This window comes from Rutilus rutilus (assembly GCF_951802725.1).
Source record: "Rutilus rutilus genome assembly, chromosome: 17".
NCBI classification, from domain to species: domain Eukaryota; kingdom Metazoa; phylum Chordata; class Actinopteri; order Cypriniformes; family Leuciscidae; genus Rutilus; species Rutilus rutilus.
The window spans coordinates 16,256,578-16,272,902 of NC_140230.1; the positions used below are offsets into that span (position 1 = coordinate 16,256,578).

At 37.6% G+C, this 16,325-nt stretch overlaps 1 protein-coding gene across 2 annotated transcripts; it reads right to left on the bottom strand.

The window, feature by feature from the left end:
• Positions 1 to 108: 108 nt before the first annotated feature.
• On the bottom strand, positions 109 to 15,879 carry LOC311275824 (uncharacterized protein). 2 transcript variants are annotated; one of them, XM_084385077.1, is made up of 3 exons: positions 15,834 to 15,879; positions 2,564 to 2,588; positions 109 to 2,349 (listed from the first exon to the last, which is right to left on the bottom strand). In XM_084385077.1, the coding sequence occupies exon 3, from the start codon at positions 2,334 to 2,336 to the stop codon at positions 255 to 257; it is 2,082 nt and encodes a 693-aa protein (XP_084241203.1). In that variant the 5' UTR covers positions 2,337 to 2,349; positions 2,564 to 2,588; positions 15,834 to 15,879; the 3' UTR covers positions 109 to 254. The 2 variants fall into 2 exon arrangements, with proteins under 2 accessions (XP_084241203.1, XP_084241202.1); XM_084385076.1 differs by having other exon boundaries at positions 2,550 to 2,588; positions 15,834 to 15,873.
• Positions 15,880 to 16,325: the final 446 nt, after the last annotated feature.

Below are 16,325 nucleotides of genomic sequence, written 5' to 3' on the forward strand. Positions count from 1 at the left end.
ATTATGGTATTATGATATTAAATTAAAATTTAAACAGAATACAACAACTTTCTAACTCAGCTTTTAAAATCCTCTCCTAGACATACTAGTCTAATTCGGATTTACAGTCTTAAACATTTCAGTATCAATTGTCTTCTGTTAGTGCAGATAAATCGAGCTGTCGTGACTGCATGTTACTGGACAGAAAAGCTTAAATCTTAACTATGGTTGTATTATCTTGTTTAGCAGGCTTGTAAAATATTTGGTAGATTCTCTCAGTAGTATGATGCTTCTTCTTCCTCATTGAATCCGGCTTTAACAGCCTCTTGAATACTCTTGATTTGCTCTGGAGGAGCAGCAGGCAGAATGGCAAGCAGCTCTCGGTCGATCTTTTCTTGTCTTGCAGTGCTCTTCCTGTCAAACTCCTCTTTATTCTTCAGGACAAGCCTTAAAATGCCTTTTTGTGCCTCATCACAGGAGCTCTGGAGCTGTTGTCGCTCATGCTCAAATTCTGGTTTACTTTTATCCATGGCCATCAGTTTGCCCAGTGAACTGACACGGTCCATCAGGTACTTGTTAGAAACATCTGTGTATGTTCCAGAGATCATATGAACCAGACTAGCAATGTTACAGGCTTGGAAGGCTTGAGAGTATAGCAGATCTTTTGAGAAGAGCTTATCATTGTAGGAGAGGCCTTGAGTTTTCTCAGATGTTGAGACAAAGTTTTTGAGAGTTTTGCTCAGGCTGGTTTTTATAATGTTAGAAACCATCTGAAAGAAGTGAACCATCTTCTCCCACTGCACCTTCACTCTCCCCATGGCATCCATTCCCTTGACCAGCATCTCTATTGTAGTGTTGAAGTCGATCTCTTTCAGTTTGCAATTTCTCATAGTGACCAGGATATCAGTTAGTTCCTTCTGGTTCTTCTCTAGGTTCTCCACACACTTTTCATAGCTCTCTCTTGTCTTGTTCATCTGAGCTCGGCTCTGCTCTATAGCGAATCGTGAATTCGCTGTGGCCTTTTGTGAAGCACTCATGTTCTCTGACTTGTTTTCTTCTTTTTGCATCATTGGTGGTTTTGGAGAAATGGCTGGAGAATTTGTGATGTCTTTGCTTTTGCAATCAAAAACATGGGCTGACTTGACCAATTCCAGAACCTCATGTATTATCTTGATGCTTGTGCTTTTGTCACATTTGCCATCTGGTGCATATTTGGCCAGCTGGTTGCATATGTCCATGCCGTCTTTGCATAACGTTTTAGCTTGTTTCCTTACTTGGCATTTAGGGATTTTCTTTAAATCACCATTGATTCTTTTTAACTGTTCTTCCATGAAATTCGTTTTTGTCATTTTGTTCTTCTGATCATAGAGATTTGTCCAGGCAATGTCATCATCTTCACTTTTTACTTTCATTTCTTCCTGGATTTTCTGCACACAATACAATATTTCAGCAGATTTACTATACGCGTTTATTTCAGCAATCACATCTCTTGCACTTTCCTGATCTCTAATGTTGTGCCAAGTATCAGCGATCTTTGTTGTTGCAGAACACGCATTTCTCACTGGGTGAGTAATAACAGATGTAAGTCCATTAACCAGGCCTGTAATGCTCTGTGTTATCCCACCAACCACATCCATGCCAATCATTTCCCATCCACTAGGGAGAGAATCCATGGCTTTCTTGTAACTCTCATGAGCCTCTTCCAGTTCCTTCTCCATGGCATTCACTGCCTTCTCTGTCCTTTTCTTGGTTTCTTGAGCTGACTGCTCCCTCAGTTTACTCTCTTCTAGTTTCTTCTTGATTGCTTCCATCTCCTCCCCGTAGAAGTGCTCTGCATTCACACACGCTTCTAGCAGCTCTTGGATGATACTGATGACATCAGTGAAACGCTTTTCAGTTGCACTAGACAACTGCAGACATTCATCTGCAATGACTCTGATATTGTCCAGCTGATCAGGAAGATGTGCTTTGACAACTTCATCACTGCCTTGAAACAGAATCTTCACAGCTGTCTTCATGTAATCTGGAACTTGGGCAGTATGGAGGCGAATCTGATCCATGCTCGTATGGGCCTCATTAAATGCCCACCAACCAGAGTTACACACTTGCATGAGGCAAGCGCGAAAGGAATCAGGGTACTTGATGTATTTGTAGCCATCTTTGGGGGAATTTTTATTGATGGAGAAATCTGTTGAGGACGAGATGAAAACCAGCTCTCCCATAATGGCTATGGACAGTGGAGCTGGAGTCAGATACTCTTCCCAGTTGGCATAGGGCTGCATTATAAGTTTGGTTTGGTTCCTCATGTCCTCAGCAGTGGTAAGACTTTGAGTTGTCTTTGCAATTTTGGAATTCATGGCTTCTCTATTCCTGCTCAAAACAAAGACAAAATTGAAAATCTCACTTTTTTTATTCCACAAATGGCAGCATTCATTAAAGCAACTTTTTAAAGAATATATAAGATTTTTTTTCTTAGCTTGAAGAAAACCAATGGACAGTGCCATATAAGTGTTTTTTAGCAAGAAGTTAAACAACTGGTAAGGGGAGAATATAGAGTGAAATAGCCTTACACAACACAACTTACTGCAGTTAGCCTGGTTTCAGTAATCCTGAGGAGAAATCACATAATCACATTACATGAGTTCAAATATCTTTGCAATCATATTAATGAAATCATGGCAATCACTAATGTCCCATGTGGATGATTAGCAATTGTTTGCATTCTGTGTTTATGCAGGTTTACTCATGTCATCAAGGTAATAGCCCACAAGGTGGGAGTGTTGTATTAAAGCTAGAGATCCGTTATGGTTATATTCTGCTGTTTTTAGTGATGAGTGCCAGTCAATAGTTATTTTAAAATTATGGCAAATGTTGCACCAGACATGAGATGTATACAAATCCTTACTGATTTTATATGTTCATTTGGAAATGAAGGCTAACACAAGTTAATCTACAGCATGCATATCTGAACATTATCCTACTTTATGATTTAGAATAGGAATTTAGAATAGTCTTCTCTGCAACACCGTATGTCACTTTTACACGTACATTTTTATTTTCATACCTTCTGCATAAAGCAGTTTAAAATGACCCAAAGATGCAGGACCTTTACTATACAATTCTTGGACAAAATGGCGGATGACAACAGTTTCCAGGGTAGGATTGGTTAATAAAATATTTAATGTGGGGTGTATACAAAGGTGTATTTGCATGCATGTTTTAGATATCTATAAAATAATTTTGACTAAGAATGTTAATTCTAGATATCTCTTTTGAAATTCCTCCCAGTCACAAAGCTAAATGCAGATATCTCCAAAGAAACATCTTCAAAAATCAAATATCTTGCAGATATCTTTAAATGAGATTTGACAAGGAATTCCAATTCTCAGTCAAATAAATTTCTTATAAAGTTTTGCCTATTCAAAAATCCCATTCAAAATATCTACAAATATGACTAGTAGCTAATAAATTACTTTCAGATATCTACAAATGTATTGTGTACAACTTTAAAGATGATTAATTAAAGTTATCATAAATTTGAATTATGACTAGTCAAAAAGCCTACCAGTTAGCCAAATACAAGATATCTCGAATTATAATTTTTTTACTAGTGGTAATTCAGTTAGTTCAAATTGAATTATCACTAGTAAAATTGTAATTTGAGATATCTTTAATTAGAAGTAGAACCACCTATATAAATTATAGATATCGCTAATTAGCCATCAATTTCTACTAGTTAAAACTCATTTGTAGATAACAGAAAATATTTTCCAATGGAAGTCAATAGAATATGACTAGTCATAATCACATTGTAGATATCTTAATTCAAATTAAGATCAGTCTAAATTGCAGAATAGATATGTGAATAGAATTTTGAATAGTCAAAACTAAATCACGACTAGTACAGACAAGGGGATTAAATGCTAAAACAGCTTGTCATAGTCCTGTTGTCTTTGGCCGTTCGCTTTACACTAACGTGAAACCAGACTTCATTCGCCCCAATGGAAAGCATATTTACACTGCCTGAATTGTAACAAATCTGGATCGCTTAAAGCTAGAATTGATATTTTTCTTATTTCTCATGCTATTTTGAAAGATGTCCATGCTGTTAATCATCAATTTGCCCCCTTGATCATATGTTAATTTCTTTGGATCTTGTACAACATAGAAAGTAAAATAGAACAAGGGGTTATTGGAAATTTAACAATTGTCTTTTGAAAGACGCCGACTTTAATGATAGTGTAATTCTTTGTTTAGTAATATTGAAGGCGACCTTGGCTCTAGTTGGGAGTTCTTTAAATTTAAAGTTAGAGACCTTGCTGTTAATAGAAGTAAACAAATTAAAAGAGAAAAAAATAAATAAAGTATTAGAACTCATTCATAGATAGGTTTGTTACGGCAAAAGGAAAATCCCAGTAAATTAGATGAGGTAGGCCTATGTCAATTGCAAATTGCAAATATGTGTACACAGAGATTGTTAAAGGTGCCTTTATACGCTCTAGAGCAAAATGGATAGAGAAGGGTGAAAAAAAACACTAATTATTTTTTCTGCTCTGGAGAAAAGAAATTGTAAAAAAGACATCTCTCTCTGCCCTAAATATTAATGGTGTTTTATGTACATGATCCAGGAATGAAAAAATGGTATGCTTCTCAGTTTTCTCAAGAAAAATGTGATGATTTTCTTTCGAGTATTCATGATACGGTTTCAGGTATTAATGAAGATTTTAAGCAACTTTGTTATTCTGATATCTCTGAAATTGAGGATGCACTGAAATCTATGAAGAAAGGAAAATCTCCAGGTGGTCTGCCCGTTGAATTTTATTTACATCTTTGGGACGTCTTAAAGCAACCACTTTGTTTAAAGAATGTCTTATTTCTCTTATTCCCAAAACACCCACTTTTAATTGAGATCTGGAGACCAATATCACTGTTAAATATTGATTATACATTTCTTGCTTTAATATCTGCAGTTTGTTTAAAATCAGGCCTTAATGGTATAGTTGGCGAAACATCATTTTTCATGGATTTATGAAAAATAGACATGTTAGCTCCAATATAAGATTAGTTCTCATTGATTATTCAGAGAATATTGATTCAGATGCTATTATAATGTTTTGGGATTTTTATAAAGCATTTGACTCTTTAGAACACCATTTTTTGCTTAAATCTCTCAATGTTTTTTGGTTTTGGATGTACTTTTATCAACATTGTGAGAATGCTTTATAATGACATTAACTCCTCGTAGTTTTGGTCGGCTTTCAAACTACTAAACAATTTAATTGTGATAGAGGAGTGCTCCTCTATCTAAAAGGTTGCCCCATTTGCCCATTTCTTTTTCTTCTAGCTGTTGAATTGTTATTAATTAATATTTTACAAAATCCTAGTTTAAAAGGTATCTCTATATTTGGTAAAGAATTAAAAATATCTCAACTAGCCGATGATACTACTATCTTTAAGACCAAAGTCAAATTCCCTTGAGTATCAATATTATTAAATCTTTCTCTGAAGCCTCAGGTTTATATTTAAATTTATCTTACATTTAAATTAAATTTAAATTAAGTGTGAACTTTTTTGTCTTTATGATACTCAACAACCATTGATATACCTGTTAAAGACTGTCTCAAGTTCCTGGGGAGTTTCCTTACTAAAGATAGATTGCTCCGCCAACAACTTAATTTTTTATCTAAAATAATGAAAACTAGAGCAATATTTAATTGTTGGCTACAACTTACACCTGTCAATCTATGGTTGAGTTCTTATATCCAAAGCAGAGGATTTGTCTTGTTGTGTTTGTCCCTCTCTAATAGACGTTCTGAGGGTGGACTGGAAGTTTTAAATTTTGAGGAATTAATCAGCTCTTTTAGAATTAGTTTGTTAAAAAAGGTCTTTAATGACTCAATTTGGTACTATATGCCCAATGCCATATTTTGGATTAGGTGGCTTAGAGTTTCTTTTAAAATGTAATTTCACCCCTTCTAAATGAGTTATCTTTCTAAATTTCACCAACAAGTTTTACTTGCTTGGAAATTGTGTTCCGTGTACAACTTTTCTTAATTCGGTTGGAATAATTCGAACATTTTAATCCAAAACAAATCCTTAACAATTGGTATGATTGAGTTTTTGTTTCTGTTTTGGATTTATTTAAAAATGATGGCAGTATACTGCAGTATGAAGAATTTATGACTTTGTATAATTTTTGTATAATACCTTTGCTTTAATGAGAGAAAAACAATTATGCCCAAACTTTTATTGGATGGAGTTTGTTTTCTTGATAAAAAATGTAATCGTAAACATATTAAGCTATTGTTACATTACACAGTTTACACATAGATGAAAATATTTTTGGAACAATTTTTTTTACAGTATTCAGTGGAAGACTACGGAGCCCCTGAGGGGAGAAAGTTTCGCGTGCTCACCCGTTACAATTTCCGGTTTGGTTATAGTGTCATTACTACAAATGTGGGAAAAGGGATGAGATGAGAGTGTGCTTGGAGCATGCTTCCAGAGATTTGTCTTATTATAGGGAGTTTGCATTTGAGATTGTTTGTGGACTGTGCTTTACTGTAAGAAAAAAAGCATGAATATCACATTAAATGAATATCAGGTCCCACATCATGGATTACATAATCAGAGAGTAGGCTAGCCTATTTCTTTTCGTTTTGATTGTTTCGTTTAAAGACATTTCAAGCTTTCTTCAGATGTATTTCTATAATGTACCGGTATGTGAGGCATACACTGAGTTTCGGTTAATTTATGATGAGATGCGCTCCAGTTCACGAGCAATGCAAGTGACCGCGGCGCGCCTCCATGATTATATTGTCTGCTATATATTTGCTTCTTATTAAATACAGGCAATTGGTTGATGAAAAATCGATTAAAATTAAGATACAATTTATACAAAACGAAATTCACTTTAAACAAAGGCTTTCTACAAAACAAAACTTAATGAAGTGGTCAAAATCATGTCTGACCCACTCCATGTCTCATATTACGCATCATATCTTACTCGTGCTGTTCACTTTTCATAATCAATGGAAAAAATATACATTATAATATTTTAACAAATATGAAACTAAATGCGCTTATTTAATGGCTACAACACATATAGTAGGCCTACAGACTCTCTATTTGTACAAATTGCTGCACATTCATTTAATTCTGAATTTTGCACATAGTTGAAAGGCATTTGTTTGTGCATAGTAAAACATATCTGCAACATTTATCAATTTCACGGATAATTGTGTGTGCATTTATTAATTAGGCCTATTATCTTAATGAATAATGCAACAAAGATGAAGCATGTAAACTGCATTGTTTGTTTATTCAGAATGGAATGGATCGCAAATGGATTTTGACCACTTCATTAAATTTTGCCTTTGTTTAAAGTGAATTTCGTTTTGTATAAATTGTATCTTAATTTTAATCAATTTTTCATCAACCAATTGCCTGTATTTAATAAATAAGAAGCAAATATATAGCAGACAATATAATCATGGAGGCGCACCGCGGTCACTTGCATTGCTCGTGAACTGGAGCGCATCTCATCATAAATTAACCGAAACTCAGTGTGTATGCCTCACATACAATGTCAAGCTTTCTTCAGATGTATTTCTATAATGTATGACATACATTATAGAAATACATCTGAAGAAAGCTTGAAATGTCTTTAAACGAAACAATCAAAACGAAAAGAAATAGGCTACTCTCTGATTATGTAATCCATGATGTGGGACCTGATATTCATTTAATGTGATATTCATGCTTTTTTTCTTACAGTAAAGCACAGTCCACAAACAATCTCAAATGCAAACTCCCTATAATAAGACAAATCTCTGGAGGCATGCTCCAAGCACACTCTCATCTCATCCCTTTTCCCACATTTGTAGTAATGACACTATAACCAAATTGGAAATTGTAACGCGTGAGCACACGAAACTTTCTTGTGCGCACGCGAAAGTCATATTATTTTATTTTTTGCAAAGGTCCCCTCAGGGGCTCCGTAGAAGAGAGCATGGTTACTCCCTGAAAAATACTATGTCCAATAAGATAAGAGAGGTACACTTCAAGATTCTACATAATGTCTATCCAACCAACTCTCTTTGTTGATCTTTCTAACATGTGTATTTTGCAAAGTTGAGGAAGAAACTTTGCTTCATTTATTCTACCATTGCAATCAGGTTAAATCTCTTTGGGAGATCTTAAGTTGTTATCTTTCTCCTTTTATAAAATGTGTAAAACTTTTTATTGAAAGATATATTTCTTTATTTTTCTAGGAGTGACTATGCTATTGATCTTGTTCTTAATTTCTATGTGTTGCATTGCAAATATTTTCTATTCGGGTATCCTATTCGGATGCTAATTGTTTATCTTGGGCTCGTACGGTATTTTAAACATTTACAGGGGTAGGGGAGAGCGGGGCACAAAGTAACGCTTTTTGACTTTCTCAGTTTGTTTAAATCTACTTATGGTTCAGAGTATTTATTTTTTCCCACATTAATTTCCCACATGTCTAGTACAATTATGTGGTTTTGTTTTATTAATGCAGTATATACTTTTTTCTGGATATACCCCGAAAGAATGGAACTAGTGAAATGTGACAACATGCCCCATAGGTGGGGTACATTGTAACATGTGAGGGGTACATTGTAACATGACATATGACAGCTTAAAATGTTATCTGATCTAATAAAAAAAAATATACAAGACAAACTAAAATATTTTCTAAATAAAATACAATTAAAAAACTCTTTCATATAAAATAATGGCATTTTTTAATAATTAAATATAAACTCATTTTTGAGTTTTGACTACGAACACAGAAAAACACAGCTATACAACATAATTCAAAACAAATAAACAATTAGTAATTTCTGAACATTGACTCTCAGTCTTTATTCACCTTTTCTCATGTTTTCTCAATAGAATTAATAAAAGTATAGAATAGAATAGCATATTTCGAATAGGGGCACACTGTAAGGCAGTCTGACAACATGCCCCGCCTGCACAACTGGGGTTTAAACCCTGCTAGTGTCTTCTGCTGGTTAGCGAAGCATTAAAGAACTATCTCAACTGTTAAATAACATCTTGGAGATTAAAATAATATCAGATTTGTCTAATTTTAAATAAACACAAAAAATAGAGATGAAAAATTATCTTAAGTAAGAAATGTACTTTTACTATGGTTTAATAAATGTCTATGGATATCTTCCAAAATAAAATTAATTTTGGCGCATTTTTTTCTCTATATAGTGTTGATATGGCAACTAGTAAATACACTAAGTTTCGTCATCCTAGCATGTGATGTGTGGAAGTATTTAAAACAAGTGTGTTACAACTAGCCCCGTGTTACGTTGTGCCCCGCGCTCCCCTAAGTGATTTTATTGCCGTCCGAATCCATAATGTCAGTGTTTTTTCGAGCCCGATCTCATGAAAGTGCATATCTATAGCACGAATGATGAAAATAACTCGTTTCATTTATACGCCAAAACGAGTTTTAGCGTAAATATGGTACGCAGTTTTCGCGTGCATATGATACACACTTTATGGCGTGTAATATGCACGCCCTCCTCACACCTAATCCTACCCAAGGGGTTTGCAGTGCGTATCATTTGAACGCTAAAACTCGTTTTGGCGTATAAATTATACGAGAATTATCATTCGTGCTATAGATACGCACTTTCATGAATCACCCAACCCGCGTAAAAATCCCTGGCCAAATTGTTTTTTGACAAACAGGTCTTGTGGGAATTTAATTGCCGTCTGAATCCACATCTCTGAGTTTACAAAGAGAGATTCAAAATTCATTGTTTAAATCATTTTTGATCACTACCGAGTACCGTATGTAAGCCTACACTTTTATTACTGAAATGCTGGAAAGTATTTACAAGAACAATATTCCATCGCAGCTCCACCTCAGCGAACAAAATGGGAAAGAGATGAAGATTTTTTAAATGGTTATTGTGGCAGCAATATATGATACAATTTTAGGCTATTATAGTTTGGATTATTTTTTATAATATCCCATGAGTCCTAATAAATGCAATTTCAACTATTTCTGAAGTGCTTCTTTTATATTTTTAACTATTTCTGAAGTGCTTCTTGGTAGATCCAAGATGGCGGCGCAAGTACATCGCGAGGCTCGCGGTCTCTCCAGATTCTGTAATTTAGCAGTATTTTTCTTGCTCATTTCGGGTCTGTTCGTCCAGAACAGTTGTGCCTTAACATCGTACACCCAAGGTGAGCTTTTGGATATTGGTTTGCGAATTTCCGACAGTTTTATGGACAACCTTCGACTCCTTCCTGAGATCACCAGATCACCCGAGGCTATGCACTCTGCCCGGCCGGGCGGAAGTGCTCGCAGGCGCCGGCGAGATCGTAAACAAAGGCGGGGGAAGCGCGGAGGACTAAGAGCTAAGCTAAAGCTAACACCACACCGGCTCTCTTTACCCAGCATTTTCCTTGCCAATGTACGGTCGCTGTTGAACAAAATGGAGGAGATTCGACTCAACATCACATACAGCAAGAGACTTTTGAACTGTAATGTTCTAATTTTCACGGAAACATGGTTAAACAGCGGAATACCGGACAACGCTATTGAGCTAGCGGGACGCCATACATTCCGGGCGGATAGAACATTACATGGCTCCGGTAAGACCAGAGGTGGTGGATTGTGCATTTACATTAACAAAGCTTGGTGCACAAACTCTGCTATTGTTGGGAGACATTGTTCAGCTAACCTTGAGTTTCTCATGGTTAAATGTAGACCGTTTTATCTACCGCGGGAGTTCACTTCCACTATTATAACTGCAGCCTATATTCCCCCGGATGCTGATGCCAAGTTTGCTATGAAAGAACTTCACGCAGCCATCAGTAAACAACAGACCGTTCACCCGGAAGCTGCGTTTATTGTTGCGGGTGATTTTAATCATTCAAACTTAAAGTCAGTGCTACCGAAATTTCACCAGCATGTTTCCTGTCACACCAGAGGAAACAAAACCTTAGACCATGTTTACACAAACATGGCTGAAGCTTACGTCGCGACACCCCTCCCCCACTTGGGACAGTCAGATCACCTTTCTTTGTTCCTCACCCCCAAATATGCACCTCTGATCAATCGCGTGAAGCCATCAGTGAAGACCATCAAGGTGTGGCCTGCGGGGGCAGATTTCTCACTCCAGGAAAGGTTTCTACACACAGACTGGAGTATGTTTGCTTCTCAAGCCACCAGTGGCTCTCACACGGACATTGACTGCTACACCTCCTCTGTACTGGACTATATTAATACCACCATTGACAGTGTTACAACCCAGAAGCAGATCACCACATACCCAAATCAGAAGCCATGGATGAACAGGGAAGTGCGACTCCTATTGAAGACACGCAATACTGCCTTCAGATCAGGAGATGCACAAGCCTATAGCACATCCAGAGCAAATCTGAAAAGGGGCATCAAAGAGGCCAAGCACTGCTACAAGCTTAAGATAGAGGGACACTTTTCCAACGCTGACCCTCGGCGCATGTGGCAGGGCATTCAGGCCATCAGTGACTACAAACCCTCTCACTCCACCCCCGCAGCCACTGATGTCAACTTCCTGAACGAGCTAAATGACTTTTATGCTCGCTTTGAAAGAGACAACAGAGAAACTGCCACCAAGCTCAAATCCTCAGCTGACCACCCACCGATCACACTCTCCTCCACAGATGTCTGCAATGCACTGAGCAGGATCAGCGCGCACAAGGCTGCTGGACCAGACAACATCCCTGGACGCGTACTCAGGGCATGTGCGGAGCAGCTCGCTGGGGTTTTTACAGACATTTTCAACCTGTCTCTTGCCCAAGCAACTGTACCAACATGCTTTAAATGCACTTCCATTGTGCCAGTGCCAAAACACTCCAGCCCGAAGTGCCTTAATGACTACCGCCCTGTAGCACTCACACCCATCGTAATGAAGTGCTTTGAGCGGCTGGTCCTGGCACACCTAAAAGACTCTCTACCATCCACATTGGACTCACACCAGTTTGCCTACCGTAGCAATAGGAGCACAGAGGATGCAGTCTCCATGGCACTGCACTCTGTGCTCACACATCTGGACAATAAGAACACTTATGCACGCATGCTGTTTGTTGACTTCAGCTCAGCATTCAACACTGTCATCCCAACTAAGTTAATAGCCAAACTTGGAGACCTGGGCTTCAACACCTCCATGTGCAACTGGATTTTGGACTTCTTGACCAACAGACCCCAGAATGTTCGATCAGGCTCCAACTGCTCCACATCCATCACACTCAACACTGGTGTACCACAGGGCTGTGTGCTAAGCCCGTTCCTCTACTCCCTCTTCACCTCCGACTGCAAGCCTGTGTACGGATCTAATTCCATCGTCAAGTTTGCGGACGACACTACGGTGATTGGTCTCATCAGCAACAACGATGAGACTGCCTATAGGGAGGAGATCAAGCACCTGGCCACATGGTGCACCGAAAATAACCAGCTCCTCAACACCACCAAAACGAAGGAGCTCATCGTGGACTTCAGGAAAGTGTCAAGAGGCACACACGACACCATCCACATCAATGGAATGGCTGTTGAGCGTGTCTCCAGTTTCAAGTTCCTGGGGACCCACATCTCGGCGGACATGACCTGGACAACCAACACCTCCAGCCTGGTCAAGAAGGCTCACCAGCGCCTCTTCTTCCTGAGGACACTGAGGAAGAATCAGCTTTCCTCCACTATCCTGGTGAACTTCTATCGCTGTGCAATAGAAAGCATCCTGACCAACTGTGCTACAGTGTGGTATGGGAGCTGTTCTGTTGCAGAGCGCAAGGCACTGCAGCGGGTGGTGAAAACCGCCCAGCGCATCACTGGGACTCCACTACCTGCCATCGAGCACATCCAGAGGAAACGCTGTCTGCATCGAGCTCGCAGCATCCTTAAGGACTCCTCTCACCCAGCCCACAGACTGTTTTCTCTCCTGCCTTCCGGCAGGCGTTTCAGGTGCCTCCGGACCAGGACCAGCAGACTAAAGAACAGTTTTTTCCCCAGAGCTGTCTCTTTATTAAACTCTAACCCTCATTGATCCCACTCCCCTTATATACTGATTGACTCTCCTCTCCCTCCTCACACCTGCCTCCATTTTGTTATTTGCAATACTATAATGTTCATTTGCACTGCTGACTGTTATTACAGTAACAACTGTTTACATATGCATCTTGCACTACTACCTTGACTGGAATATGCTCATTTGCACTGCCGACTGTTTATTTACAGTACCGACTGTTATATATACATTGCAATATCGTACCTTAACTGTAATATGCAATTACTTTCCACTGCACTCACTCGGATAGCTTCTGTCCAAACTTTATTTGCACTACTTTAAATCCATTGTTATACTGCTCATTAGCCTAACTTATACATATATCTATTTGTAAAATTCTGTTTATAGTAATATCCATCTGTATATTATGCTCACATTCTGTTTATAGTAACAGCCATCTGTATATATATTCATAGTACATATCTATCTGTAAATTATGTTTATAGTAACAGCCATCTGTATATTATATTCAGTACATATCTATCTGTAAACATTCTGTTTATAGTAATAGCCATCTGTATATTATTATATTCAGTACATATCTAGCTGTAAATTCTGTTCACAGTAATAGTTATCTGTATATTATATTCATAGGACAATCTATCTGTAAATTTTTGTTTATAATAGTATTCAACTCTATATTTATTCAGTACATATCCATGTTCTGCACTTATGAACCACTGTATATCCTGCACTTGCTGCTATTGCACTTCTGGTTAGACCTAAACTGCATTTCGTTGCCTTGTACCTGTACTTGTGTAATGACAATAAAGTTGAATCTAATCTAATCTAATCTAATAAAGAACACCCCTTTCTCACATAATGCAGTGAAGCAGCTCCTGCACAGGGAATAATTGATTCTCGAGCCATCGATATCAACCAGTTCAGCACCACCGCCACGGACAGCACCGGGTAACGCCGCACGTAAGAAGGTATATCTTAAGCAGCTTTCTAAGGTATAGTTCGGGGAACACGCGTAGTAATGGTATACCTTTAGTTAAGTTATACCTTAAGAGTCAACGTTATCGGGAAACCCAGCCCAGGGCCCGGTTTCCCGATAACGCTCACTCTTAGCCTGCTAAGAAGACTCGAAAGATATATCTTACCAAATTTGTTTATTTTCCTAAGTGTGTTCCCCGAACTATACCTTAGGAAGCCGCTTAAGATATACCTTCTTACGTGGGACGTGACCAGGCGCTGTCCGTGCCAATGGTGCTGAATTGTTTGAAATCGATGGATCGAGAATCAATTATTCTCTCGTGCAGGGGCTGTTTATGTGAAAAAGCGGTCATCTTTATAAAAGAAGCACTTCAGAAATAGTTGAAATTTCAATTTATTATGATTATTGGATATTATAAAAAATAATTCAAACTATAATAGCCTATAAAAGCGTAGACTACATATTTTAAAATTGTAACATTATAGCCTATTGCTGCCACAATAACCTTTTCAAAAATTTACGTGCCGCCTTTTCTTTCCCATTTTTGTTCGCTGAGGTGGAGCTGCGATGAAATATTGTTCTTGTGTAAATACTTTCCAGCATTTCAGTAATAAAAGTTTACATCTTGTACGGTGCTCGGCAGTGATCAAAAAGGATTTAAACCATGAATTTTGAATCTCTTGTAAACTCGGAGATGTGGATTCAGACGGCAATTAAATTACCACACGACCTGTTTGTCAAAAAAACAGAAGGTAATTTGGCCAGGGCCAAAATTAATTTGGCCACTGATATTATGGATTCGGACGGCACTAAAATCACCGACTTACCCCTGTAAATGTTTAAAATACCGGACGAGCCCATGAGAAACAATATTAGCGTCCGAATAGGACTTAACTGACAGTAGCCTATGCTTTCACTGGCCTTTAAAAGAGCGTTTTAATTCAATTAATAATATTGTATAATAATATAATTAAAAATCTAACAACAATCAGTGTAATGACAATTTTATTCTTTGCATGAAAACACTTGAATTAGCCTAGTTTAATACTGTCTGGGTGTATTAAAACTTCAGAATTATATTCATTTAGACCTGCAACAACGCTAAGAGAGAGCTACGAATGGTCCAGACCAACCTTACGAAAGTGTGACTTACAAAAGATATACTTAGCGTACGAACGTTTCGGGAACCGTCCCATAAGGTTAAGAGAGAGGTTAAGGAATAGGTTAAGAACTACTTAGAGATAAGAACGCTTTGGGAAACCGGGCCCTGTTCATATTTTTTCTCACTGGTTGAGGTTTGTTATTTCTCTACTTTTCTTTACTTTTCATTTTATGTCAATGCAAAAAGTTCACACTTAATTTAAATGCAGTGCTGTTTCTTTTCTTGCTATAAAAAAGCAGCAACAACAACAACAACAACAACAACAACAACAAAAAAAGGAAAATAAAAGATGTTAGATTAGCTTACTCATTTCAAAAAGTGCAGCAACATTCATGTACAACACAAGCAACATAATCTGACTGGTTATAAGCTCGGGCAAGAAAAATATGAAGGAGTTCCGTTCAGAAAATGAATGCATTAAAATGAATGCATTAAAATGTAGCTGTTATTAGATGGAAGGTTTTAAAAATCTCAATAGAGCAAATGCGCATTTCCAAATTAGTTTTGATCTTTCGTTAAAAAGAATCTCTCAAAATATTTGAATCTGATTATAACAACAGCCGCTTTTGAAATAACAGCCGCTTTTGTTTAAAGCTGCACTTCAACTGAACTGCTCTCATTATAAAAAGACAAAATAACCATATAGTTGTCTTACCCTGAAGAAATGGCAGATGCTTCAAGTTCAGGTCCGTCAACGGTCTGAAGGAATGGGTGAAGCCGTTGATGCTTTTATAGCAGACATGGAGAAATCCCCAAGTTTCCCCGAAATGCTTTGCTACTTTTGCTTTCACTAAAGGATGTATTTGGCTGGTGAATAATGAATGCCCATATCAAGCGAATATCGCATTTATTTCAAAACACGTGACATAGCTAAGCCAAGGAAGGTGGTCCCTCAATACTTCTCTCTTGAAACCAGGGGATTTCTGCATGTTGGTTATAAAAGTAGCCTATCTAAGACACTATGGCAAACCCTTTTAACATTTAAAAGCTAAGTTTGACTATCCGGAATTAACATTGTAGATATCAACAATGTCTTTCTGACTAGTCGTAATTACATTTTGGATAGTTGGAATTGTCATTCAAGATATCTGTAACGTAATTGAGACTAGTCAAAACGACAGATAGAGATATCTGTAATTCAGTTTTG

Bases quoted from the DNA above. Each gene is read 5' to 3' on its own strand.
- LOC311275824 (XM_084385077.1), bottom strand. From the start codon at position 2,336: ATGAATTCCAAAATTGCAAAGACAACTCAAAGTCTTACCACTGCTGAG.